This window comes from Lagopus muta, chromosome 3 (genome assembly GCF_023343835.1).
Source record: "Lagopus muta isolate bLagMut1 chromosome 3, bLagMut1 primary, whole genome shotgun sequence".
Lineage (NCBI taxonomy): Eukaryota > Metazoa > Chordata > Aves > Galliformes > Phasianidae > Lagopus > Lagopus muta.
Window position 1 is genome coordinate 87650242 of NC_064435.1, and position 26524 is coordinate 87676765.

At 38.7% G+C, this 26524-nt stretch overlaps 1 protein-coding gene across 3 annotated transcripts in view; it reads left to right on the plus strand.

Annotated features, from left to right (window-relative positions):
• The window catches only part of CDKAL1 (CDK5 regulatory subunit associated protein 1 like 1), a 361348-nt gene that overhangs the window by 44952 nt on the left and 289872 nt on the right, over positions 1-26524 (plus strand). For all 3 annotated transcript variants that reach the window (XM_048940100.1, XM_048940101.1, XM_048940102.1), the window contains one exon: positions 17985-18069. In XM_048940100.1, coding sequence (XP_048796057.1) covers positions 17985-18069 — 85 coding nt within the window. Of the gene's footprint in view, positions 1-17984; positions 18070-26524 lie in introns of those variants that run through there.

A 26524-nucleotide genomic window follows, 5' to 3' on the forward strand; every position in this document is an offset into this window, starting at 1 on the left:
GTATACATTCCCTTTTCAAGGGCATTATTAAATGTACAGCAGCTTGAAGGAAGTGTAGTAAATTCTTTGTGGTAATAGTAGAGGTAAAATTTTCTGCTCTATTGTAGCAGAGACCACTAACATAACTGTAGAAATGTAATCCTTCCTGTGAAACTGAGGGTGTGATGCACAAAGTATCTGTTTTGCTGAGATTTCAAGGGTTTTCAGTTTACTAGCAAGCCTTTTTTCATATTTTTCCAAAGACTCGTATGTGACAGTGAAGATGTGTTATGCTTAAACTTCCTTTGGTAAATCTATTTCATTGATTAAATTTGCCTTTCAGTTATTTAGTGCATTTATTTAGTCATTAGCTGTTGCACATGGATAGATCAGTAACCATGCCTATTCATACTTTCAAAGGGCATTCATTCTGTATAGATTTGATTTTTTTATTGTAATACTATGGTGAAAGAAGTGTTCCCTTTTGTGTGTTACTTTTTTGAACATGTTCTACGTAAGGTGTTCAACTGTCTCGTCCCTTTGGATCTCAGACTGGGACCATGTGTAATTTCAGAAGCTTGCATGTTTTTGATGTAGTTTCTCTTTGTACTTGATTTGACTCTTGAAGTATGAAAGAAAGATCAGTATCTGTATGCTGTGACTTTTTGTGTACTGTTAACATTTCTTGATGTTTCGTCTCCCTGAAACAACAGAGACCTTCAATAAAATAAAGCAGCTACATCTTTTCATTAGCCATTAAGCATCTGGAGGTCATGTTTAAAATTAAAAGAAGAGGCGCATCTGTAATAATTGCATATGGGACTGCAAGAAATGTTGTACATCACTAAATGAGGGAAAAGTGGATTGACTGTTTACTTCATGTTGTATGTACCTTTAACAAGCTTTTTTTAAGTGGAGGAAAAATATACTTAAAGTGGAGAACAAAGATGAAGTCACAACAAATAAATTGTTAGACTGGTAATTTATGAGAACTTTTGAAAGTAAGTACGACTATAGAACTCGTTGCTCAGCAGTAAGTGAGATACAAAAGCATATTCTGTTCAGTCTTGAGAGTTTTAAATCCACTAGAAACTGTGAACACTTGATTTAGAGTTTTTACACGGCGTTAGAAAAAACCTCATCTATCTGTTGTAAAATGATCTTTTTCTATTACAAAACATGGGTTAACCTATGAATAATTTATGTGCTTTGAGGCAGGATGTTTTTGGTAATGATGCCTGTTACCTTCAGCATTTGCTTTTGTCCAAGGATTTAGCTGTGCTTTATGGGTGTGAGCAGTCGCATTTGTTGGGCATTTTGGACTGTGTTTGCAGTTTAAAATCAGGTGCAGTGATCTGGTAATGACTTTGTTGAGGTTGTTTTTTTTTGCCTGTTTCAATTTTAAAGTTGATACAGAATGTGACACGAGACGTTTATCAGCATGGAAAATGAAAATTCAATTCATTTTAAACAGAAGTACAGTGTTTCACTAAAATGAGCATTTGTAGCCCTGTGCGAACTTGAAAGTAGATTTGCTGTACATCATTTCCTGATTGTTAGAAAGGTTAAATAAATTCTGCTTGGTTTGGATCTGTGTGGGGCAAAAAAGTCTAACTTCTTTCTCCTGCAAATGAAAGCAGGAGTTTGACAGCACTGTTTACAAAATTTTACTAGGAGGTGAATCTAAAATAACACATTGCGTGGGACTTGCAGATGGTGAGGTGAGGCTGCACCTCGAGTGCTGTGTTCAGTTTTGGGCCCCTCACTACAAGAAGGACACTGAGGCCCTGGGGCGTATCCAGAGGAGGGCACCGAAACTGGTGAGGGGTCTGGAGCACAAGTCTTATGAGGAGAGGCTGAGGGAGCTGGGATTGTTCAATGTGGAGAAGAGGAGGCTCAGGGGAGACCTCACTGCACTGTACAGCTCTACAAGGGAGGTTGTGGTGAGGAGGGGTTTGGCCTCTTCTACCAGGCAACAAACAGGACCCGAGAAAATGGCTGCAAGTTGTATCAGAGGAGGTTTAGGTTGGACATAAGGAAGAACTTTTTCTCTCAGAGAGTGGCCAGGCACCGGAATGGCTGCCCAGGGAGGTGGTGGAGTCGCCGTCCCTGGCAGTGTTCAAGAGACGCCTGGATGAGGAGCTGCGTGATATGGTGTAGTGCTTGTGGTAGCAGTGGTGATGGGAAGGTGGTTGGACCAGATGTAGGTCCTTTCCAACCTTGTGATTCTATAATTCTATAGTGCATGAGTTTGAGTTGTTCTCATTTGTCTAGATAGGGCTCCCAAGACTCGCTTCAGCTGGCCTTGCTGCAGAGATGGTGCCAGGTGGTACAGGGCTTCTGGATTTGGGGCCAGCTGGTGGCTTCACTTGTCCACTGGTGATGTAGATAGAGTGCTGGTAGGCTGGAGAGTCAGAAGGGCTGAGCCTGCCATGTTTGGGGGACTGTTGCAGAGCTGCAGCACTTTGGGATTGACATTAGGGCTACTGAGACCTGAGTGCTGGATGCAGAGCTTGCATTGGAAGTTCTCTGTCTGATAGCGCACTCAGAGCTGAAAGTGGGTTTTTGTGGTGACGTGCTGGAGGTGCTGGCATGGTTGTTGCTTCTGGGCTGTAGACACTGAAAGAAGCTGGGCTTCAGGTGGTGCACCTGATAATGGAACTTCTGACATGCTAGTTTCAGAAGCCTCTGCAGTGAAATAAATGCTTTAGTAATTTACAGCCAGTAGTGGTTTCAACAAAATATCTGTTTAAAGTTCATTCCAGCAGTTGAAATACTGGATGATTAACAGAAAATACTTTAGATGCTTTATCAAGACCCAGTGATCATTAATAATCATTAAAAGTCTGTGCAAATGCAGAACTATGGTATCTGTTTTTTTTTATATAACATGAATATTATTTGGAATACAGATCCATTTTTTTTTTTTATACTCATGCTTGATGTAAACTGAGGATTTTCTTTTTTTGTGTGTGTGTGATGAAAAATCTCTTGACTTTACAAGAAACTCTGCCTGATTGCATCCAGGGCATAAATACTTCCTGAAAACCAACACAGTGCAGTTGGAAACTGTCCTGGGGTGGAAGGACTTTGTTAGTGATTTTTTTTGTTTTCTGAATTCTGATCTGTTTATTGCTATACTACTTTTGGTTCCCCTCTTCATCGCAGCTGCCTCTTTGGTAGTACTGTTTATATGCATGTATACCTTTTTCTCCCTCGTGGTATCAGTTTTAAGTGTGGAATTCAGGGTTTGTGAAATACATTATCAAAACTGGTTATAAATATTTATCAGTGAAAGACTCTTCACTGTGTTTGAATACACTTGTGTTGTCCTGAATGAATTGTTTGTACACTGCATACCTTTGAGATTCCTCAGCCAAGAGCATTATCTTAACTCTATATTTGAAAATATTGTTTCCCAGCTTGCTTGCTGTCAAATGAAATGCTCTGGTACTCCGAAAGGTTTTTCACATCACAGAGTTCTTATGAATCTGAGATAAAAATGGAAGATGATGTGAGGTTTCTCATGTCTGTCACTTGGAGGAAATGTATTTTTAAATTGTTTACATCAAGCGTTTATTTTCTTATTCTCTGTGTTTACCTTGGGGAAAAAAATACAGTATTTTTCAATGCCATCGCCATGGCAATGCCTTAGCTTTGTTTTTTCATGGTTAGAACAGAAGCTGCTTGATTTTAGGTGTGTTTGTAGTTTGGTAGCAGTCACTTATTTTCCGTAAGAGAGTTAAATTATGAGTTGAATGCAGCTTGAATGAAAGGGTTAAATCTTTTGCTGTGTCAGCCTTTGTGCTTTATAGAGATTCAGTCTGTGGATGAACCTAAAATGATAACTTCTAGGAGGACCAGGTGCTTCCTTGTTAAGTTATAGGCTGAATTAGGAGCTATGTTTGAATTTAGGAAGATCACATCTGAGCTATGCTGATGGCCCTAAGGCTGCGTTGATGCCTGTTTATGTATCCTACTGAACACATCCTGACATCATGTCACTTCCAGACTTCTTTCTGTTGACCTGCAGAGATCTATTATTGCACCCGTAGGATGGTGTGGCTTTCTTGGGGTTATTTTAAGGCCAGTCCAAGGAGAATAAGTAAGTAACTTTATGAATTGAGAAGGTAGTCTAGTCTTTCCATATAGTTGTGGACCTCTCTCTGTGCTCTGTTGCCTCTGTGCCACTTACCTTTATACCTAGCAATGTTTTATTCGTTAATTAAGCCTTTTCTCTTCAGAAACATTGAAAAGAATGAAGGTAGATTAAGAGAAACAGCTTTCTGTCATCTTCCACTGGAAGCAGTTATCCTGTAGCAAGGGCTGGTGATTTTTATTGCTGTATATGAGAATTACAAGAAGTGGTGTTTTTTAAAAAACTTATTGTTTACCATGGCAGTTCACCAAAAGCTTTCAGACCATTTCAGTGATGTTTGCCTGGGTGATGTGTCGGATCTACTGGGGTTTGTGTGCGATTTGCAGGGACTTGATTAAGAAAAAAATTGTTTGAAAGCAAAAGGAAAGGTAAATTACAAAATATGTGCTGTAAAGACAGTTAAAGCTGTAAGTTGAATCAAGTGTGATAGTGGTCCTGGGAGATACTAGAATACACTGAAGCTATCAAAATGGAAAATAGAACAGAAAAAAAATTGAAAAGATACAGGCTTACCAAAGTCTTAAAATTAAGAAAGTGAAATGTTCGAGCTACTGAAGATGAAAGGTGCAATGGCTTCTGGAAGTTTTCTGGCTATTCAGAAAATGCAATAAGAATTTGTCTGTAGTTGTAACAGAGCAGAGAACAGTGAGTCAACCAAATCAATTGAGCCATGTAATAAAATGGAAGCTTTCTGTTGCTATTCTTCACTCTGCATTCAAGAGTAAGAAAGATTGAGGTAAACCCTGTTATCTCAGTATGAGCCTGACAAGGGAATAAGATGACCCAAAACGTTTTGACTTGTATCATTGGCCTGTAGGATGCTCACACTAGATCTGCTGCCTTTTCCTTAAGGGAAATGGAGAACAGTTAGTCAGCACTGTGTGCTCAAAGTGCAGCATAGCACTGGAACATCACTTCTTGTGACTTTGCATAAAGACAGTGCCTGAAATCTTGAGTTCTTTCTTCCAAATAAGATGAAAGTGGATCCTGTCACACGTTCTCTTGTTTGTCTGTTGATGTCTATTTTGAGGAGTTGCTGATCTAGCAAGTAATGCATGCTTGGTGCCTCACAGTAGTGATCAACCGGTCTGTGCTTGACGAAATTGGACCACTTTGGAGCCACAAACCCACAATCAATTCTCTGTGCATGACTGGCATGCTCAAACAATTGGCGTTTGTAAATGCTGCTGAAAGCTTCAAAATAGGCTTGTCATACTGTATGCAGCCTTACTAGTACTGAAAAGTATCTTCTCCTTGGCTTTTTTGTGTGTGCAAATGATGAAGGAGCCTAACAAAGCAGGTTTTCTCACAAGACTTGTAATCAAGAATCAAGAAGAGACAGAGCAGAGAAGTCACGAGTGTGAGGCTTTGGTGGATACTTATGTAGTAGTATAGAAGTGCTCGACCTCCTAAGGATCTGCTTTGAGCAAATAGCATTTTGTTTTTATTCTGTCCACACCTGTGTCCAACAGCATCTAACTAAACAAACTTGAGCTGTAAAGGCAAGTACAGTGTTGGAGAATCAGAGTGAATGGCTAGAGAGGCTGTAGATGGACTCCTAAGTACTGTAACAACTGCACAGATTGGTGTGTCTCTTCAGTGCGAGTAATGCATAGAGAAAGTGCAGCAGGGGAACGTGTGAAAACCTGCATTCTGGTCCCATCTTGTCTATGTGGCCTTATTTTTCTTTCCCACTGCATCTTTGCTCATCTCCAATGAGCAGACCTCCTTTCCATCCTGGTCAAAGAAGTAGGTATGTGGAACTATTTTACTGTAGAGGTTTTGTAGGCCACCTGTGATGAAATGTTGGTGGGGTTTTGTGAAGAAGCTTGCACTGTTAATTCCTGCCCTCTATCTGTCTGTTGTATAGAAACAGTAAACTTTAATTTCCCGTGTGTTCAGTCTGGAGCTTTCACAAGCATGAAATTCTGTTGCTAATCTGCACTGGAGATGATGAGTGGGACTTAACCACACGTGGGAAAGGCTTATCTGGCTGCTGGGTACGGTACCTTAAGCCCATATCTCCAGCTTTTCAGAAAACTGATAAAGTAACAAATAGATGAGGTGTGAAGGCAGTTTTGAGAAAGTCAATAAATACCTGGAAGCTACAATTTAATAAGTGTTTGAACATATCTGGCTCAAATACCTTATATATATTTAACTCTCTTAAAAGCTATAGATGGAAATTGAATCCATATTCCCTGTGGTATTAGGTATCAGGAGAAATAAGTAGAAGCAAGACATTTGAAATCAATATATTGCTTCCGGGTACAACTTAATGCAGATAGAATTTAGAGAAAAAAGATTGTGAAACAGACCTGGGAATAAAATTTAGCTTTAATTTGCACACCACAGCAAAACTGTAATCTTGGCTGATGTGAAATGGAATATAAATTCGTGGAGATTAGGAAGTTACAGAAGTGAGGAAGTTAATTGCCACGGGCCAATTTATACAGAATAGTTGTACTGAAAAAGTGTGAAATTGGTGGAGTGAAGTTGTGTCATTTCAAATTTAATATAAACTAGATCTTAGGTAATGAAATGTAATTTTAAGGACACATTTGTGGTATAATTTATCTGGAGAACATGGAATCTAATATGAGAATTTTGCCGAACTTGACAACCTTATGCTTTACTGCTTTGGGGCTTCCTTCTGTTGTAGATGGTTATTGCTTGTGTGGGCTTAGAACAGGCTTCACCATGTAGATAATTACAGAACCAGTTTGTTCCCATTGCCTCCTGTCCTGGCACTGGGCGCCTCTGACAGCAGTCTGGTTTCATTGTGTCATTGCTTTATTGCATCCTTTAAAGTATTTATACACATTGAGTTCCCCTGTGCCTCCTGAAGGCTTAACAGTCCTATTATTAAAGGATGTGAATCTGTTGGAGCAAATCCAGAGGAGGGCCACAAGGATGATCAGAGGTCTAGAACACCTCTCTTGTGAAGAAAGGCTGAGAGAGCTGGGTTTGTTCAGCCCAGAGAGCAGAAGGCACTATGGCAGTGGGAGAGGAAGAGCAATCTGAAAGCTGGAGAAGGACTCTTTGTCAGAGGGTGTAGTGATGGGATATAGAGCAACAGCTTTAAACTAAGAGGAAAGATTTATCCTAGAATCACGGAGTGGTGTGGGTTGAAAGGGACCTTCAATTTTCAATTGTCCTGTTGCAGAAACAGTTGTCACCCCCTAGATCAGGTTATCTAGGGCCCCATCCAACCTGGCCTTGAGCATCCTCAACGATGGGGCATCCACAGCTTCTCTGGGCAGTCTGTTCCAGTGCCTCAGCACTGAGCAAGTAATTTCTTCCTAAATCCAATGTAGATCTCCCTGATTTTACGTTCCATGATTCTGAAGTGCTGCTGATGTATTTGGCAAAGACCTTTGGTTCCTGTCGGCTGTGTGTTAGCCAGCAGGTTGCAGCACACCTTGATGTGATAGGACTAAGGTAGTCCTCAAGTTAGTTTTCTTCTGGGTAGAATAGGGCAGAGCCATTAACATGTAATTATCTATGTGGCTAGCAGCTTTTGTTATGTGAGACTTATCATGGCATTACTGCACCCAAGGGAGATTAAAATGACATTAGCATTTGTATGGGATCATAGTGTGTGCAGAAAATTGGAACTTTTTTTGTTCTCCTGTGGCTTTCCTGTCAGTATGTGAAATTAGCTGCTTTTGCTTCAGTGTAGTGCAGGTTTTTTTTGCACACTAAATACAGTACATCATCTCAAAATACTTTAGAGGACATTTCTGACTAATATTTTGTCTTGCACATTACATGTGTTTTACCAGTTGGTTAGAAATTCTGATCTGTAAAATACACTAAAATTGTCTTAATTGTTTTTAGTAAGCAAGCTTTCATTTGAGACAACAGATAATCAAGCAGCGAGTTCTAAACTACTACTCTGAAGTATTGTAGTGAAGGTGAGAAATACTTGCCCTGTTAATGGGAGAGATTCTTCTGCTGATGGTACATCACCCAGCCTGATGATAAGGAAGGCGGATGTTTAACCTAGTGAAGTTTCAATACGTTCTGTGAAAAGTTGATAATACATCTGTAGGAGCTGTGTTTCAGTACTCTGAGGAAGATGGAACTATTCTAATTCCTTTTTACTTGTCTCCTGTAACCTATTGAACTGCAGATTAAGTTTGGTGTGTTGTTCTCATTTATATGCCACCCAAATTACCGAAGGGTTCATTTTCATGGATGTCTTAAAACTTATGATCTGATTTGTAAAGAACAGATTGAAGTAGCTTGTGTGTATTTATCTATTCCAGCCCTCGGCCCAGCACATCTGGCAATGCAGCCTGCCCTGCCTCTGCCCTGCAACGTCATGGCAGCAACTCTACGAGCTGGGCTGCCTGGACACACAACCCTCACTCAGCAATGACCAAACAGCAGTGTGCCATTAACCCTATCTGGGCTGAAACCGGGGCATGGGGAGGCCACAGTGCAGTGCTAACTCAGGTGATGGCAAATGACTTGTGATACAGTGGCTAAACACAGTCCTCTGTGAACAGGAAAAAATATGCAGCCATGCAGTTTTGAGGTGATACTTACAAAGAAGATTTTTAGGTATTTGTGACTCAATTTTCAGTCAACATAAATATGTTACTTGGGAATTTTCAAATGGAATGTTGCAATGAAAAATCTGTTCATCTCTCTTTACTGGACTTCTATAAGCCCTATTTTAGCAGAAGGAAGTACCTCTTGCTTCATGCCTTACTCATGTCATCACTTCTTGACAGCACAAACATTTGTGAACTATTATTTTCAAGGATGAAGTACAGGAAGAGTAAAATTTGATCAAAAACTTGACAAACATCTTGAGGATTCTAAGAATGATGACCGCTGCCGTTGATCGTTACCAGTAATATTCTGTTACACTTGGTTGCTGGGTGTCAGGTGGCAGAGAGGGATGGTCTGATAGAATGGTGTCTGATATGGAAGTGCATACGAAGCAAAAATGTGTCACTGAATTATTCCATGGAAAAAAAATTGCACTCGTTGACATTTACTGATGCTTGCTGGACATTTATGGAAACAACAGTGGATGTGAGCACAGTGAGATGGTGCATTTCAGATGTGGCAACAGCGAGTCATCTCCACTGGTGCAGATTTTTAGGAGTGTGGCATGCTGGCTCTTGGTCATCACTGTCAAAAGTGCATAGCTAATGGTAGTGGCTGTGCAGAGAAATCAGTGTTTTGTAGCTGAGAATTTGCTCTTTGAAATAGTGTTATTGTGTTCGTTGTACTGGTTATAAGACAAATCTGTTAGAAACAAGAAGCATTGATTTCAGAGCTGCTTTTGTCTACAAGGCCATAGACAATTCCTCTTCACTCAGTGTGTCCCGCAAGCCAAAAGGTTGGACACTAATGATCTAGGCAATCATTTTGTGTTTAAGGAACAAACCTTAAATTAAGGGCAAGGATGAGAATCTTGGCTTGTTTGTGTAGTTTTCTTATAAAGCCTGATGAAACTACTGTAGAAGACTGAGAAATTAACAAAGAGAATGCCTCAACCTCTTGGCAGAAGAAAAGAGATGATATGGTTACCTTGCAAAGGCTGGATAGAACCTTTCTGGGGCTAACTTCAGTTTGGGTAACTGAGTTAACATTGCGCCTACCTTTCAACAGGGGAGGATTTCTCTGCTCTTTCCCCCCAGCCCCCTTCCAGGAGATTCTAGAACAAAAAACTCAGCAGTTGTGACTCTGGCCTTTAGGGGCATGACTGGTGTGACTGACAAACAAGGACTAGACTATAAATGACACAAACCAAAGGAGCTGCGTGTGCACCAGCTTGCCAAAGGAACTGGTCTGCAGGCGTTGCCGGAACCCAGAATAAGGATCCGGACTTTCCTTTTCCTCTGCTCTTCCATCTTCCTTTCTTTCCTTCTCTTTTCCCACGTATTATGTGCCACTAAGCTTGTTATAGGTAAAAATGTTTAAATAGATCCTACCTGGATAACTTCTGTCAGGAATAAAACATTTAATCCATCATTTGGTGTTGTAATTCAGCTCAAGGGTACCTTGAAACGTTAGTTGCTTCCAAGTGGATTGCCCAGGATGGTCCCTTGCTGGGCCCTTACAACTCTTAAACACCTTTTCTGCATTATAAGATAGAGAAATCTATATAGGAATGGGTGTGAGTTCATGATAAGGGCATTGAAAATCAATCAGTTAATGTTTGCAGTGTGCTTTGAAACTTAAGTTGCACATGGTTGTGCAAGACTTAACATTATTGCTACTGTTAATGATGATTAACTCCTTACTGTTAGTAAGACAGAAGCAGTTAATCCATGTTTGTTAATTTGAATAACATTTGCTTACGAAGCTTTGTATAGCAAATACAAAGAGACAAAACCACTGAATTGTATTTCATGTACTCTTCTTGGAAGATGAAGTAGATCTTAAGGTTAGAGGAAGAGGAGTCACTGAGATTTTTCCAAATTCTGTCTGGAAGAAAAAAAAACCTATCCTTTTAACTAATTAATCATCAGAATGATCTACTGGTGTTTGTATGTCATTGTAACGTAGCCTGGCTGAAACAGGTTACTTGAACTTGTTTCTAGTGTAGTAGGGCTTTCTCTCAGAGACCGATAAATCAATCCATGATGCTTTCCACATTTGAAGTGTTAACAGCAGTCTTGAGTCTTCAGTGAAATGAATTGTGTTGACCCTAGCAGTGCATTGAGATTTCTCCTCCTTTTTTATGGTTGTTTCCTTCAAGGAGTAGTTCTGTGATCAATCTCAAGAAAAGTGGTGAAGTCCTGGAGGAACTGGCTAAAATTGAAACCTCTTCTACATTTGTCATAAAGCACCACTACAGAGAGATCTTTGGCTTCTTGATTTTGAATGAGGAGTCGTGAGAAGATAGCTGATAGACAAGCTCATGTCATGATGGAAGAAGCTTAGTTTTAGTATGTGGAAAAACGAGTGTAAAATTTAATGAGAGCAGGTAAAATAGCAAAGCACCTGTCACATCCTGGTGGTTGTGCTGAGTGAGTGAACAGAATAATCAGCTGAAAATTATAATAGGCTCTTGGCGTTGTTCAAAGGCAAGCCTTTGGAGTATACTGAAGTATTCATTTCTGACTTAATTGGCAAGCATGACTTTGTGCTGCTGAAGTATCACTAAGGCTGGACAACCTGATCTGAGAGAGATGATGCCAACTCTGGATTGCTCCAGGCAGGATCGTTGCTGGATTAGCTTTAAGTCTGGTGTAGCGGTGTAGGAATGTTGGAGAAAAATGTGGTTTACTCCAAGGATCATCAAGAGCCCAGGCTGCATCCTATGCCATGCCTAGAATGGATTACAAAGCTGTTCAGAAAATGAATTGCTCACTTTAAAATTCCTGTGTAAAAGGAAGAAATAAGCTACTGATAGTTATGGGAATGTAAGCTTTTTATTAGTCAGTACTTTGGAACTAAAATTCATTCTTTCACATGACTTTCACTTTCGTGCTATGTCCTGTGCTATACCTGCACCAGACCTGAAAGATTCCACTGACGTATACGTTCTGAAATCCAGATTCTGTTTTATATATTAAAATGTTAGTTCAGATATTCAGCTATTATTTTTTGAAGTACTAGTTAAAGTAAAATAGTAAAAGACTCCTTGCACGTTTTGTTCTGTGCTGGAAATCTTCATAGAATTATAGGATCCTTAGAGTTGGAAGGGTCCTTTAAAGGTTATCTAGTCCAACTCCCCTGCAGTGTACTGGGACATGCACAGCTCCATCAGGTGCTCTGAGCCTGGTCCAGTTTGCCTTGAATGTCTTCAGGGGCAGCGCTTCCACCACGTCTCCGTGCAAACTGTTCCAGTGCCTCACCTCCCTCACTTTGAAAGGCTTTTTCCTTATATCCAACCTAAATCTGTCCTCTTTAAGTTTGAAACCATTTCCTCTTGTCCTACCACCACAGACCCTGCTCAAGAGTCTGTCCCCTTCTTCCCTGGAGCTCCCCTTTAGACACTGTAAGGCTGCTATCAGGCCACCTTGCAGTCTTTTCTTCTCCAGGCTGAAAAGCCCCAGCTCTCTCAGCCTGTCCTGTTAATGGAAAATAAAAACAGTGAATTTGCGTATGTGCAGTTAAGGTAAGAGGTGTGATAACAGGTACTTTTTTTTAATAGACATGTCAGTGTTACCTTTCTTGGTAAGCAGCCAGCCTTTCTCTTTGGAGCTTTAAATATTGTATTTGCAAAGTGAACCAGGTTGTAATGTTTTCATCAAATGTGACAGAGTAATTGTATACTGAACTTCTGATGTACTCAGTTCATAAGAAAACAGAAGTCATAATGAAATCAAGGTGACCCTTTCTATATTTTGCATCCTGAAGTGCCAATAAAAGACCACTGGAACTGTTTTCAAAAACGTTTGCCATCTGCAAAGTTAGTACTTTCAAGGATGTGTTTTCCTGAGTATTATGTATAGGTGGTAAATGTGAGAAAGGTCTTCTCAGATAGGAATTGAAAATGTGAGTCTCAAATCTCAAACGTGCCACCTGGAAGTTTGTGGAAAGCTTTCAGTTTTCATTTAAAAAAAAGATTAGGAAGAGGAAAGGGCTGATTTAAAACTTTTTCTGAAGGGCATGTATAGAAATTGATAATTGTGTGTATGATATGATGTACTGAGAAGTAGCATTGAGTAACAAGTTATGTTGTGTGCTGAGGGAAGGTCTGGAAAAAAAAAGTTTTCTGATGTTTTTCTCAACCCTGTTGTCTTTTTTCCTTTATCAACAAAGCCTACTGTCTAGAAACAACCAAACTTTCAGTCCCTAGGGGAAGACGTACATTCTGATGGCTAATGGCATTTCTGAGGTGATATTTCTGGAGATTCTTTACCACTATTTACCAAGATCCCTTGTTGAACAGTGATCTAAGACATCATCAGTTAACCTGCCCCTAGTCTGGGGGGAGGTGATTTGTATGGATTCCAATTGTAAGTACGTGCTCCAAGCATATAACTTGAGCATTACTAGGTCTTGCTTTAGGATGTAAGATTCCAAGCTGGGATTAAAGGAAGGGGGCAGAGCTGTGTGGGAAGTGAAAGCACAGCGCAGTGTAAGTGTGCTGGTTCAAAGAATGGGAACACAGTGATTTCATTGCAGAAAGCCTGGTGGTGTGCTGAAGAAAATAAAGGAAGGCTGTTCTTTTAGGGCTTCTCTGTCCCTATTTCTTCTTCTCCAGTGCTCTGTGAGCATTTTGATTTTTGAGTACTTCGTGGAGGGGACAGGGGAAGACTAGAAGGAAACAAAAGTTTTAGTAAAAACTGAAAGAAAAAAGACTTCAGTTAGAACACCAAGGCAAAACAAACTCAATTTGTCCTTCAAAACTGATAATATTACTACAGACTTAAGAAATTCTGCTGATTTATGTTTCCCACAGTGCTAAACAAACCCCCAAGTACTGGTTAGAAAATAATTGCAAATGTTTTTTTTCCTCTGTGGATGTAACAGTGTTTCAAACTCATGCTGTTTTAGCCTCCTAGTATTGCATAATGTTGTCAGTTCGTGTTTTCCAAAGCTTCTCATTTAAGTTGGGTGTTCAGAAGTTTCCATGACCTTTAGATTTCTTTGTAGACTACGTTGTTTTGCAGAGAGTATGATAGAATTTGTGGTTTATTTCCAGTGTAGTGTTTCTTTCATGGAAAAGATGTCACAAAGTAAGAAGGCTGTGGTTTTGAGTCCTGTTTCTGAGCATTTAGTATAATGGTGGGTTGTTGTAACTTCTAAAAAGCATTTTAACATACAAGATCTTCTTAGGTAGCTTACCAAAAAGCAGTGAGCAGCAGAATACTGTCATTTTGAAGTACCTTTAGACTGAATGTGGAGAAAAGATAAAGAAATAAAATCCCCTTAGTGAAAGGCAGTTTGTTGCAGTGTGTAGGAAAAGGCATCTGTCTTCTATTCACAAACATAATTGATGTTCACTGTGCTGCTCATGCTTGTTGATTCAGTTTTATTTATCACAGTATGATCAGCTTGCTAGCAAAACCTTCTGTAAATGTGAGGTTGTCCTCGCTAAGAGCTGTGAGAATTCCCAAACACAAACCTCTGTTCTTCACTGCATTTTTTTCCTAATGCTGGTGCTAAGAAGATGAGCATCAGCCTGCTGAATGAATCAGTCCCTGCTCCACTGGAATCTGACGGGGTGGGTGGCAGAGTGGCTAAGATTGGCAGGAAGGAGACTTTCCAAGAAACCTTGTTGCACAGGCTGCCTTAGTAGGCACAGCACTGTGTTCGTGCGGTGTTTACCATCCAGACCAAAAACAGTTCATATCATTTGTCCTTAAGCATACAAGAAGCCTCAGGTCTTTCTGATCCTGCCTGATTCTGTATTTGGAAGCCTGAGCTATTTGTCAAAGCTATTTTACTTCAAGCCCTCTCTCAGCCCTTGTGGCTAGTCAGGTCAGAACACAGCTTGTGAAAGATCTTGTTCCCACTGTTTAATATTTAGTGCTTATTAAGCTTCATGGTGATTCAAATATACATCTATGTTTGATTTGATATTTTATCCTTTTTTAATATACCTATCAAAGTCTTTCTTGCATTTAGCATAAGTGCATCAAATACTCTGAAAGCAAGAAGTGCTCCTGCAATCTGAACTAGTGCTTTTTTTTTTTTTTTCCAACCTGATGCAAAAATACACTGCTTGTAAATAATGTCCTGAAACAAAAACCTGATTGAGGAAATGCAGAAGATCCTATTGAATTTAGGCTGAATTTGCATGTGATAGTGCAGGAGAGAACTAAGGACGGTTAGCTGTCATTTTGAAGTTACGATGTGAACTTTGATCAGTAGATGTCTTAATGTGATATTTAATGTTTTTAAATACAAATTAATAAAAATATCTTTATAGGAGAGAGTTAATAAAAAAGATTAAGAAAAAAAAAAGACAGGAACCAAAAAGCTACATGAGATGAAATAAATGTTAGTGAAAAGAGAGGGTGAGCTTCAGCTACACTTGTCTTTCTCTTAAATGGCTCTTAAATATGTAGATTTTTTGATGCTTCATTTTACCTGGGCTGTGGGAAATGCTTTTCTACAGAAGATTTTATTGCACTCCATCTGCTGTATGGGGGAGTGAAATCTATGAAGAAATGGGTTGGAATGAATCTGGGAGGCTTTTTCTTTGCTTCAAGTGTGTGCAGGTATTGCAGTTGTTCCATGGACTCCCAGCCCAACAGTTGATGTGTTCATAGCATGGAATGCAGCACGTTGTGTGGAATGTTTCCTATTGGGTTACCACGTAGAGGCCTGCTAAACATAAATGCATTCTCTCTATCCAGTTTCAAGGACAGGTTGTGCTAGCTTTAGTGGAAAGGTATTGTGGTAAGGAAGCTGTTGATTCCTTTTCCACAGAGGCTCTGCATGGTACAGGGAGGAACTGAAAGCGTTTCATGCACTGCAACTTCTGTCATGTAAATGAAGACATCTCTGTGGCTTGAAACTTCTAACAGTTTATAGTGATATGTTTTTACTGCTGAAACCCTTGTTAGATGTGTGCATGGCCTTTTATGACATGGAACTCTTGTGACTGGCAGGTGGGTGCATCTTGGTTGGGGTGCTGGATTTAAGTTTCTTATGCTGACAGTAAGAACTACAAAGGTTTGTTGGTTTCAATGGAAAATCTTGCTTCATACTTGGTGAATTGGATTAGGCCAAGAGTTTGCTCTTTTTCTGATTTTGAAACTATGCTTTTTTTCTTCTTCTGTACATTGTTCTCTTTTTTTCCCTAATCTGATATTTATATTCCTAACAGTGATGTTAAGTTCATTAGTATACAGAATCACAGAATGGCCAGGGTTGGAAGGGACCTCAAGCATCGCGAATCTCCAACCTCCTGCCACATGCAGGGCCACCAACCTCCCCATTTAATACCAGCCCAGGCTGCCCAGGGCCCCATCCAACCTGGCCTTGAACACCTCCAGGGATGGACAGGGCATCCACAGCCTCTCTGGGCAGCTGTTCCAGCACCTCACCACTCTCTTGGTAAAGAACTTCCCCCTGACATCCAACCTAAATCTTCCTTCCCTCAACTTAAAACCATTCCCCCTTGTCCTGCAGTTATCTACCCTTTCACAGAGTTGATAGAAACACTGAATTGTTTTCATGCTGACTGGGTTGAAGGAGAGAGTCTTTTGCTTGTTCCATTTTTGTTTTGACATTGGCACTTTTTTTTCCTTTTTTTTCTATTAGAACACAAAGTCAGATATTGGTATGTTTGCTTTATGCTTAAAATAGCGGGAGATCTTAATGTCATTTTAGATGACTCCTTTGTAGCCTTTGTCCTATTGTAAAAGAGGCCAGTATTTGATTCAATTTAGCAGTGTAATCTTTATCAACAAAAGTAATTAAAAAAAAAAAAACTCCACAAACTTCTGAATACTTTCTCTTGTTTAATATACACAACTAAAAGATGTATTTATTAGTTTCATTTCACTTGCTTCTTAAGTGTCCGATAGCTAATAGGAAAGCACTGTTTCTTTGGAAACAACGTTGGTAGAGACAGGTGGAAAGATTTTTCTTATCTAGTGTTTACAGTCTAAAGTATGGTGTAAGTGAAGGATGTTCGTGTGTATGCCAATACCTCCTTGATGAGAGCATTTGTGAACATACTCAAATTGTTACAAACTTTCTTCCACTTTTCATGTCCGTTCAGGTAAGGCACCTTACCAGTGATTGATGTTCTCACTCTGCTCATTATTCATTGATGTACGTTACTTAAAAGTAACTGCATACTTCAGATATTCTGAATAGCTTCAAGCGTGGCACAAATTTTCCTATCCAAGGAGATGTGAATTGTTCAGATCAATACGAGAGCACTGGGGTATTTGAGATGGATTATCTTCATTCCTTTATTTGAGAAGATGCATTCTGTCTTTTGAAGAAAGATAGCTGTTTTGGGAGGTCTGTACGATGGAATTTTTACAGTATTAGAGTTGGTATGTGCTTCCAGGGAGGTTGTGGATGCCCCGTCCTTGGACGTGTTTAAGGCCAGGTTGGACGGGGTCCTGGGCAACCTGATCTGAATGTGTATGTTTGGTGGCCCTGCTAGGCAGGGGGGTTGGAACTACATGATCCTTGGGGTCCCTTCCAACCCGGGTGATTCTGTGATTCTGTGATTCTGCGTGATTCTGTGATTCTGCAGGTGATGGTGGAGTTCAGTTCTCTTACTGTATTCAGATGTCAGTAGGTTATGAACATACAGAGTTTCAGTTCTGGAAGTTTATTTGCTAATTTGAGTGGATGCAGACACTCATTGCATGAGTATCTTCTGTCTAAATACAACTTCAATATAATTATATCACAACCAAGTTGTAATCTGAACTACAAATACAAACATTTCCTTCCAAATGAGCTACTTGGACTTTTCTCTTTAGTGGAAATTCATGCTCTGTGTGTTCTGATTCTCTCTTGTTTTAGTAATTCAAAACAGACTGGAAGCAATTGCTCTGTTTTGTTAATGGAACCTGCTTTTCTTGACCAATTGCTTGATTTTTCAGAAAACATCTCTATGCACTTTTGTAAATTTTCTCCTTTTATGTAGGCCAAGGATAATGCATTTTTCTTTATTTTTGGTAATGTGCAACCTTCTGGCACCTCACTGTACTGGGATAGCTGTGTAATGTTCCTTTACAAAAAAATAAGGGCTAATAGAAATGCCTTTACATTAAAAAAAAAAAAAGTCAGCAAAATCAAGTAAGCAAAGATCCGTGAAATCATGTGGTATTTCAGATGTTAATCATTTTGTGAGTAGTCAATTTATTGATAGCTGCCAAGTTGAGTCTTTTTTGTATGATAGAAAGTAGGAATTCATATTTTGTAATACATATTTGTCTTTTTCTTCTAGATAACTCTGCTGAAGCAGATTTATGGTTGCTGAACAGCTGTACAGTAAAAAATCCAGCTGAAGACCACTTCAGAAACTCAATCAAGTAAGTTGAAACATCTGTCTCTCAAGATTGAATTATCAGTGAATATACAGTTTAATTTTGTTAATTCTTATTTTCAATGGAGATGTAATTATTTTAGAACAACAACAAAAAAGACTGCTCAGTGTGAATGCTGCAGTGGGAAGTTCTCTAGAATGGATTTGTGGTTTTTTTCAGTTTTGATAACTTAGATTATCAGTACAGTTCTCTAGGAGAACTGTTAATCTATTAGATGCTTCTGTATTTCTTTTCATGGTAGTGTTATTTTCTTCAGGAGAGGGTTTTTTTAAGTGATTTGCTAGGCTGTTTCTTTATAATTTAATTGCACATACTCAGTCTCTTCTAATTAAAATGCTATATGGTACATACTTAAAGCTACTGTGCTTTTTCTCAGAAGGTGGATTTACCTGTCGTTAACAGTAGGCTTCTGAAGATTGTTTTCTATTTCTCTAGCATTCCAGTGATGTTGATAAGTATGACTGGCAGCAACTTCTGTCTCTGATGTCTGTCAAAATGTAGTTGTAGTGGGGAGTAACTGGAAGTGACAACCTGTACACGTAGAGCTGTGGTTGTGCAGTATAAATAAATGCTTCAGCATGTTACTTGTAAATTTTTCCCTTCATTAAGCAAGTGCAGATATTTGTGCAATCATTTGCTTGGTGTGATACGTTGCTGAAGGACTGTTTGTCAAAATCTATTTTGGTTAGAAGAACATAGTTCATGCTCAGGAATTTGGAGAGACCAGAGAAGTTTCTTGCTGTGCTGAAACACATCCTAGGGCTGTAATTTGGAATAGTTTGCCCACAGGTGGCGCAGTTAAATTGTCCTCCACCCATCAAAGGGCTTCATTTCCTGAGTGCTAATATTGCACTCAATGACTATACGACCATTTTTTTCCCAAACTATTGTTAAAAAAAAACAACACAAAAAACCCCCCAAAAACCAAAACAACCAAACCCCTTTTCCCAGATACTTCCAGTTAGTGTGTTGGCTAACACAGCTGATGACAAGATTTTTTCCAGTTGTGGCCATCTTTCTATTTTACTGATCATATGCCAGAATTGAATTGATGTGGTGTGGTGTGTGTCCTGTAAGCAGAGGAGTTGGATAAGGGTCTAGCTAAAAATATTTCCTTGAACTTTGTTTCTCTTGCTCTGTTAATGAACCTGATGCAATCTGTTGTCTGGGTTTATTCCTATTTTATTTCTGTATACTCTTTTATTTTCTGACACACTAATAGTGTGATCATTCTTTGTTTCCTCTCTTCACAGAGAGTCGTTCCTTTCCTACAGCATGCTTTATTTCATACTCTCAGATGCTGGCATTTCCTGATGATGCAGATGGGCAACTTTGATTTTTGTTTCGTGCCATTCTTTATCATGCTCACTAAGTGTGGGTATGAATGATGTGTGTGTTCTGACGTGTTTGAGGAATATTTAATTTTTCTGTTCTGGCTCAGAAAATAGCAACCTGTGCTTTTTTTGATTCTTACTATGAAGTGATGAGACCTTGTATCTCTAAACAACAGGGTGCTTCCCACATACATCTTGAAATTGAAGCAGCAGCAAACTGCGTGTATGAAGCTTGGATGATACAAAATTAGGTCCTGTTGTGTCCTATCATAATGTTGGTTTGTAGCTTTGTTTTTTTTTTTTTTAGTTGAGTAACAAATTGAGCATTTATTGTGTGTGCTGTCAAAGCAAAGATACTTCTATTGGAAAAATTAGTTCTCAACACAGGAAGAGTCTTTCAAAAAAGAAGCACCTTTGTGCCTGAAAGTGTTGCATTGTGCTGCAAATGTCATCACAGCATGTGAGAAAAGTATTTCAGTTCTGGTTATGCTCTCTACCTGTGCTATATTTTCTGCTATGTATTTTTCATGGGTATTTGTCTAATTAATATCAGCCCTCTGTTACCTTTGAGGATGTTATTGAGAAGATGGAGCCAGACTGTTTGGGGAGGTGTGTGTTGGAAGGGCGAGGGGCAACTGGCATAAATCAAAAGGTGTTTTTGGGCTGGCTATATGAAAGAGATTTGAGGGGGAAAAAAATAGTCAAGCACTGAAAGACATTTTTTGCAGAGGCTGTGCTATCTTCATCCTTGCAACCAACTTCAAGGAGCCCTGAGTAACCTTGTCTTGCTCGTAATTGATCGTAATGAGGAGACATCCTGAGATCTTTCCCAGGCCCAATTATTTTAATGTTCTGTGAGCTTTCATGAGTTTTCTGATGAGATATTCATGGGGTGTACCTTTCAGTATTGCTTTTTCTCCTCTGTCAATGAATTCATGATTATTTTAATTATGTACAGCCATTTGATCTTTTAACCATCAGCTTTACCCAAAGGACAAGTTAAAATTTAATTGGGGATGTGATGTATTTACTAAAAGGGGCATCTTTACTCATCAGCTGTCAAGCATGTGTTAATTTGCTTTTTGAGGGAATTGCTGTTGTTTTCTTGATGTTTGCTCTTGCTGAAATTTTAGTTAAAAGAAAAAATCATCAATTTAGTAGATCTTGATATTGTGATTATATGTGTGTAGAATAATTGTACAGCAAGTTTTTGTCTGCTTCAAGGTGAGAAACATGCTTTTTAAGTTTTTGAAAAATGTGTTTTGATAGTTTATTTTTTAACTACTGAATTGTTTAAAGCTCTTATAATCCATTGGGCTAGGTGGTAAAGTAAAAGGCACCAGTACTTCTGCTTGCTATGGAATTTCTCCATATCTATTGCTGTTAAGTAGGGAAGGAGATTAGTCTTTAATAACTGCAAAAGGTTGCTTGGAGGGAAGATTTATTTTCTGCTGCTTTTCATCTTTGCAAGTGAAGATAACCCCAGAGGAAGGTTTTCTTTTGTGAACAATTACGTATTACATTTATATTACACACTTTGTGCAAATCAAACTCCTGTTTCTGTGAGCAAAAAAAAAAAAAAAACAAGGCAACCAAACCAAGAAAAACAGATTTCCACACCAAATTGAAATAGTTACCACTTTCTTTAAACAGTCTTTATATATTTTACTAATTCTTTGCCAGCATAAATATAATTTGTGACTTGTAATTGCTTATACTTTCAGTAAAGTTTCAATTGTGAAATACCACTGTTTCCTCTTCCAGAGATATTTCAGCACGAGTTATTTTGTTGATCTTATTATCATAAGGTGATTATTTCCACTGTGTTTGAGATGAGGGCTATGACCTTGCTGCATTGCATTATTTAGAAACAATATGTAGCCGTGAGTTGGAAGGTGTGTGTGAGTACTTCACAGGATAGTTCTAAGAACTGTGGTTAAGTGGTGCTGTGTGAATAATCTTAGTGAAAGGAATGTTATGCCTGCTATCAACAGGCATAGTCAGAATGGGTTCACAAAGGGAAGACTTGTCTTGCTGTTTTGATATCCTTCTACAAAAAGATCAGCTGCTCAGTAGCAGAGGGTTCTACATGCATGGAACAAATCTTACGCTGAAGTGGAAATCTTCACTAGAAAGGTAATGATCTACAATCTTTAAAATACAGGAAAAGTGTACACTGGAAGAGTTTCTCAGTCTACATGCAGGATTAGAAGAGGCTATAGCCATGTGGCAAAGCGTGTTTCTCGGCATGGAGTGATTTCTATCAAAAGTGTATGTTTAAATTCATAGCAACTACTGTATATTTAAGTTCTTACCAGTGGATTATTGCAATTAAAAACCTAACGTTTAATGAAGTCCCTTTGCAACGCTTAGAGCAGTTGAAATTGTATTAAAATTAAACAAGAAATAATCACCATGAATGGGAGACTGGAGCCGTATGTTACAACATACTTTTTTTTTACATACAAAAACTACTTTTATGTGTGAACTACTTTTTTTTTTTTTAGCACTTAAAATATTGTATTGCATTATTTCTTTTTCTCAGGCTGATAGTAGACACACCTGTAGGTGAGGATTCAGTGATGTATTCCTTAGTGGAAGGCTTTTTTGCTACGCTTGAGTGCATTTTTCAGTTTTTGCACCCATCTCTGACATGAATGAAAATGTAAAAAACGTACATGCATGCTGTTATAAAAATGTAGAGAAGAAAACCATGTAAAATTTACTATTTTCTGGTTGTATTGTTTTTAGAAGATAAAGGATTGTGGGTTCCACATGCTTGAATGTGTTACGTGATTGTGTTTTGCAAAGGAGATTTGCAAAAGCCTGGGCTATAACTGTGTACAAGTAAATATTTGATATTGAATAAGGTGAAAGAAAGCAATAACAAAAAAAAACAACCTGTTCAGGACATGATGTGTTCAGAAATTAACATTATTTTGGAAATATTTGTTACTTTCACATGAACGCATCTGGGAATATTTGAAGTACACTGATATTGGTTAGGTAAAGAGGTGTTAGAGTTCAGGTAGTGCCGTGGCCTTAGTTTGACACGATGTGGTAAGCGTTAGATGTTTTGTTCTTTAAGCCTTGTGCCCTGAAGGGACTGATATGTAGTCGATGGCCGTTTTAAAGAAGAAAATATGTGGGAAAACAGCTCTGTGCCATGACTTCATACATCTGAATGTGAACTTTCTGACTTAAGTGTAGTTACAGCTTCCCAGCTCTGTGGCTCCTGGAGTATCCATGTACTACAAGCACTGTTTACAGATGTTGAAAATCAAGTAAATTTATTGCTGTGTGTAAAAGATACGCTTCTATTTGAAAACATATGCTGAAGTGTTAAGTTTTAGTGATATGGGTAAAGAAGGCTTCTGATTTTGAAGGTAGTTGTCGCTGTAGTTCATAGAGCAACACTTTCCAGCATTCTTTTTCTCAATGCGGACACATCTATACTCCTTCAGTGGCATTTTAGAGCACAATATACATGCACCTATAGCTACCTGGAAGCTCTTTGTACAAAAATGAACAGCACTGGAAAAAGGATCATATTCTATTTGGACTTGACTGCAGTTGTTTCTAGTTTGAATACAAAACTTTTCTTCTTCTCTTTTCTCTCACAGTTGATAGAATTGCGTAGTTCCACAAACCTTTTCTAAGCAAAGAAGGTTTTAAAGTTAGCAGAAATAGGTATTGGTTATTCTCCATGTTTCCTGTGCTGCTTTGCCATGTCTGCCATGTGCTTGCATCTGAGGCATGAAGTTCCTCTTAATCTCTTAGTGCTGGTTGCTGCCTGTTTTCCCAGGCCAGGTGTGTGATCTCAGTGGTGAAGATGGAGGCGCCATTTAGAGTTAGAATTTTCAGGCTTCTGTTTTGTTATCTTCCCAGAGTCTTTCACGATGCATCTTTCTTGAGTTCGGGCAAAGCCATGGCTGTCCTGACAAAACCAGCACGTACCTAAAACATGTTAAATTAGTTTGTTGGAAGTATGCCACCTGTTTTAGCAGGATGAAAACAGTGATTGTTCTTAATCAAGGATGACCTCATTCTAAATACACTAGTACTGAATTTATAACACGCTGAACTTCTTTCCTCAATTGAACTCATGCTTCAGAGTAGCAGGTTTACCTTACTGGTCAAAATGTTTTCTGTTTATGGTCCGTAAAATAGGCTGCTGAATAAAGACTTCAACAAACTGATTTGGGCTGTGGAGTGGAAATGTAGGAAATGTACCTTTGCATATATGAATGTGAGGAAATTATGGAGTGGAATAGGATTAGAATATGAATCATTTGTAGCCACTGTAGCTGGAAGTGGATAAGTGCTCCTGCTTAATTTATGCAAGCACAGAGCTTGTGGTTCAAGTAGTGTTGAGCTAATAGTGCTGGAAACTGAACCAGTGTCAGGCACTGTATTTTGCTTTATATTGCTTCAAAGGATAAGTGAATTGAAATTTCCCCTCTGTAAAGTGTGTATGATTTATCCGAACAGATTGTGCATTAGTAGGCTACCTTACCCTAATTGAGATTTGTTTGGGGTCATGCAGTTGGGGTTCTTACTGCCTCTTCTGCTAGACATCTCTCCCTTCTGCTATGGGATTTCTGTTTTTGTTTTTTTCTTCTTATGAGAGCGAAATGAATCAACTGTCCCATCACTAACAAGTATGTAAAAGACTAAGACAAGACCTGAGCCAAACATGAGTGTTCCTGAGAAGTGGCATTATATCAATTGAGGCCCATGGAAATGGTGCTGGGTCAGAGTCAGGGTAGAGCTTGCATTGGTTTGATTTCCTTACGTGTGGAAGTATGGTTATGAGAGTTTAAGATGACTTTTTCTTTCTTGGAGTGGTGCTTTTTTAGTGAGCGTTATTTTCTTTTTTGTGCCTGTATTTAGTAGCTAAGGTTATTTCCAACAAGCTGCTGAAGGAAGAGCAAATTCATCATTTACATTTTAAAAAGGATTTTTCATTCCAGGAAGGCTGACTTTTTTTTTTAATTATTCTACAGTGGGATAAGTTTAAAATGAAACTTGCCGCACCAAATGACCATTGTAGTTTTATATGTTTCATTTTCAAAGTCCTGGTAAGAACTGGAGAGAGCACACAGCTGAGAAATGTCATTAAGAAATGGAAAAACATGGATATTTATCTAATATGTGTTAAAAAGATGTATGGTTACATATACACACATAAACATGATAAATATTGGAGTGTTTAGAGGGTGTAGGTTATGATTTGTTATGAGAGCTTTACAATATCAGTGTTTAACATATTATATTACAGATTCTTTTTTTTTTTTTTTTTTTAACCATTTTAAGCCAGATGAATTCAGGAAAAAAAGGTGAATATATTGAATACTGGAAACAGGTGGTTGATAGCTTTGAATGTTTATCTAATTAAATGAGTATTGATTGTTGTCCTTGGGGCTTGAGAGAGAACACAAAAGCATGCAGGAACTTGCAGTAGCAGGATTAATGCAAAAGTCTGCCTGATCCATGCTTGTCCTTGCTGACAAGTGTGGTGTTCTTTTGTTTTCATTTCAGAAGACCATCTACCTATTGAGTGTCACAGAATTGTTAGACATTGAGGACTGTTGGGGATTTTTGTTTTGTCTTTGTTCAACAGAACTCTTGTTTTTCATGAGAACAAGTTGAAATGTTGCCAATGAAATGCAGAAGTTTGCTTTTCTCGTGGAATAATTCAGCTGCTGAATTGACCATTGGTAGAAACCCCAAAAAACTGGGTGAAACTGTTGCACAGTAATGTGCCACTTCAAGTGTGACCAGCAGTAAGGGCCATGTTCCTTTCTATTCCTATCAGCTTTCTTAGCTATGCCCTTTGAATAGAACAGAAAGGACAAAATTGTGTGTGGCTCAGTATTTGGTACTTTAAAGGCTGTTCATCTTGAAACAAATTTCTTTAGGAACATAACAGAACTATTCCTGTAGTACTTTATCAGCTTTAAATCTTTAAAGTGGTAGAGAGTGGTGTTTTCTGTACAGAAAGCGACCAGTATTGCCTCAGTCAGAAATACAGCACTTCATTGGCAGGTGCCAGCAACCTTGTGAGAAATGTAAGATGTTTGAATGATGTTTGATGATGACTTCATTGATGATCACAGCAGTATGGTGAGTTAGCTAAATTGTTTTGTCAGAGAATTTGTAGTGCAACTAAACAAAGTTGCAAAATATTTGGGATTTTTTTTTTGCTCAAACCAAAACTGTGGCAGAAATAACTCCGTAAACTTGCATATTGCATTGCTGTGGAAGTGATGTCTGAAACTATATATAACTAAAATGTATATAAATTTTCATGATTGTATGTAGGTATATTTATTTCAAGAATGTTTTAAAGAGGAAATAAGTTACTGTTTTCAATGTTTGATTTTTTTTTAACATGCAAATACAGCTATCTGTATTTACTTGCAGTTGGTAGGAAACCTTCTCACACGTCTACCATCTGTATTGAATCCATCTAAATTCAGCATGAAGGTCAAAAGTTTATCATCAAGGATAATTTCATTTCCTCGACTCACATTAGTACAGGAAGTTTAGGTGCTGTCATAATGAGAGCTCTGTAAGTGAAGAGTGTAAGCTGAGAGTGGTGGTTTCTTTGTTGCAGAATTCTGCCATAAGGGTGGCTAAAGGTTTGTCTGTCGTATTACTTGGACTCCACAGGAGACCCCAATCCCGTTGAATGATCCTTTTCAGTTTGCACTCCTGCCTAACTTAGAGAGCATGTGGGACAGCAGCCTTCGCTGCATATGGGCAACAAGTGCTGAAGCTTTTATTTTAGCTCAGCACAGAATGCAACTCATGCAAAGCTGAAATGAAACAATTCACTACTACTGTTAAAATTGTAGAGTACAGATATGGTATCTGAACCCCAGGCTTGCAGTCTGGCAATTTTGTCAAGCTGTGCTTAGTTTGTATAAATATGGAGAAAGTTGCAACCAGAAACTGGAAGGTTTTGGAGTTGTTGGGAAACTCATTTCCAAATGATGTTTGCCAGTCTTCCTTTGTCCACTAAAAGCAAAAAGAATGAGGTGTGTAAACTTACTAACAGCAAATTTGGGTTAAGGACTCGGTCATCTCTGTGGTGGCAGATG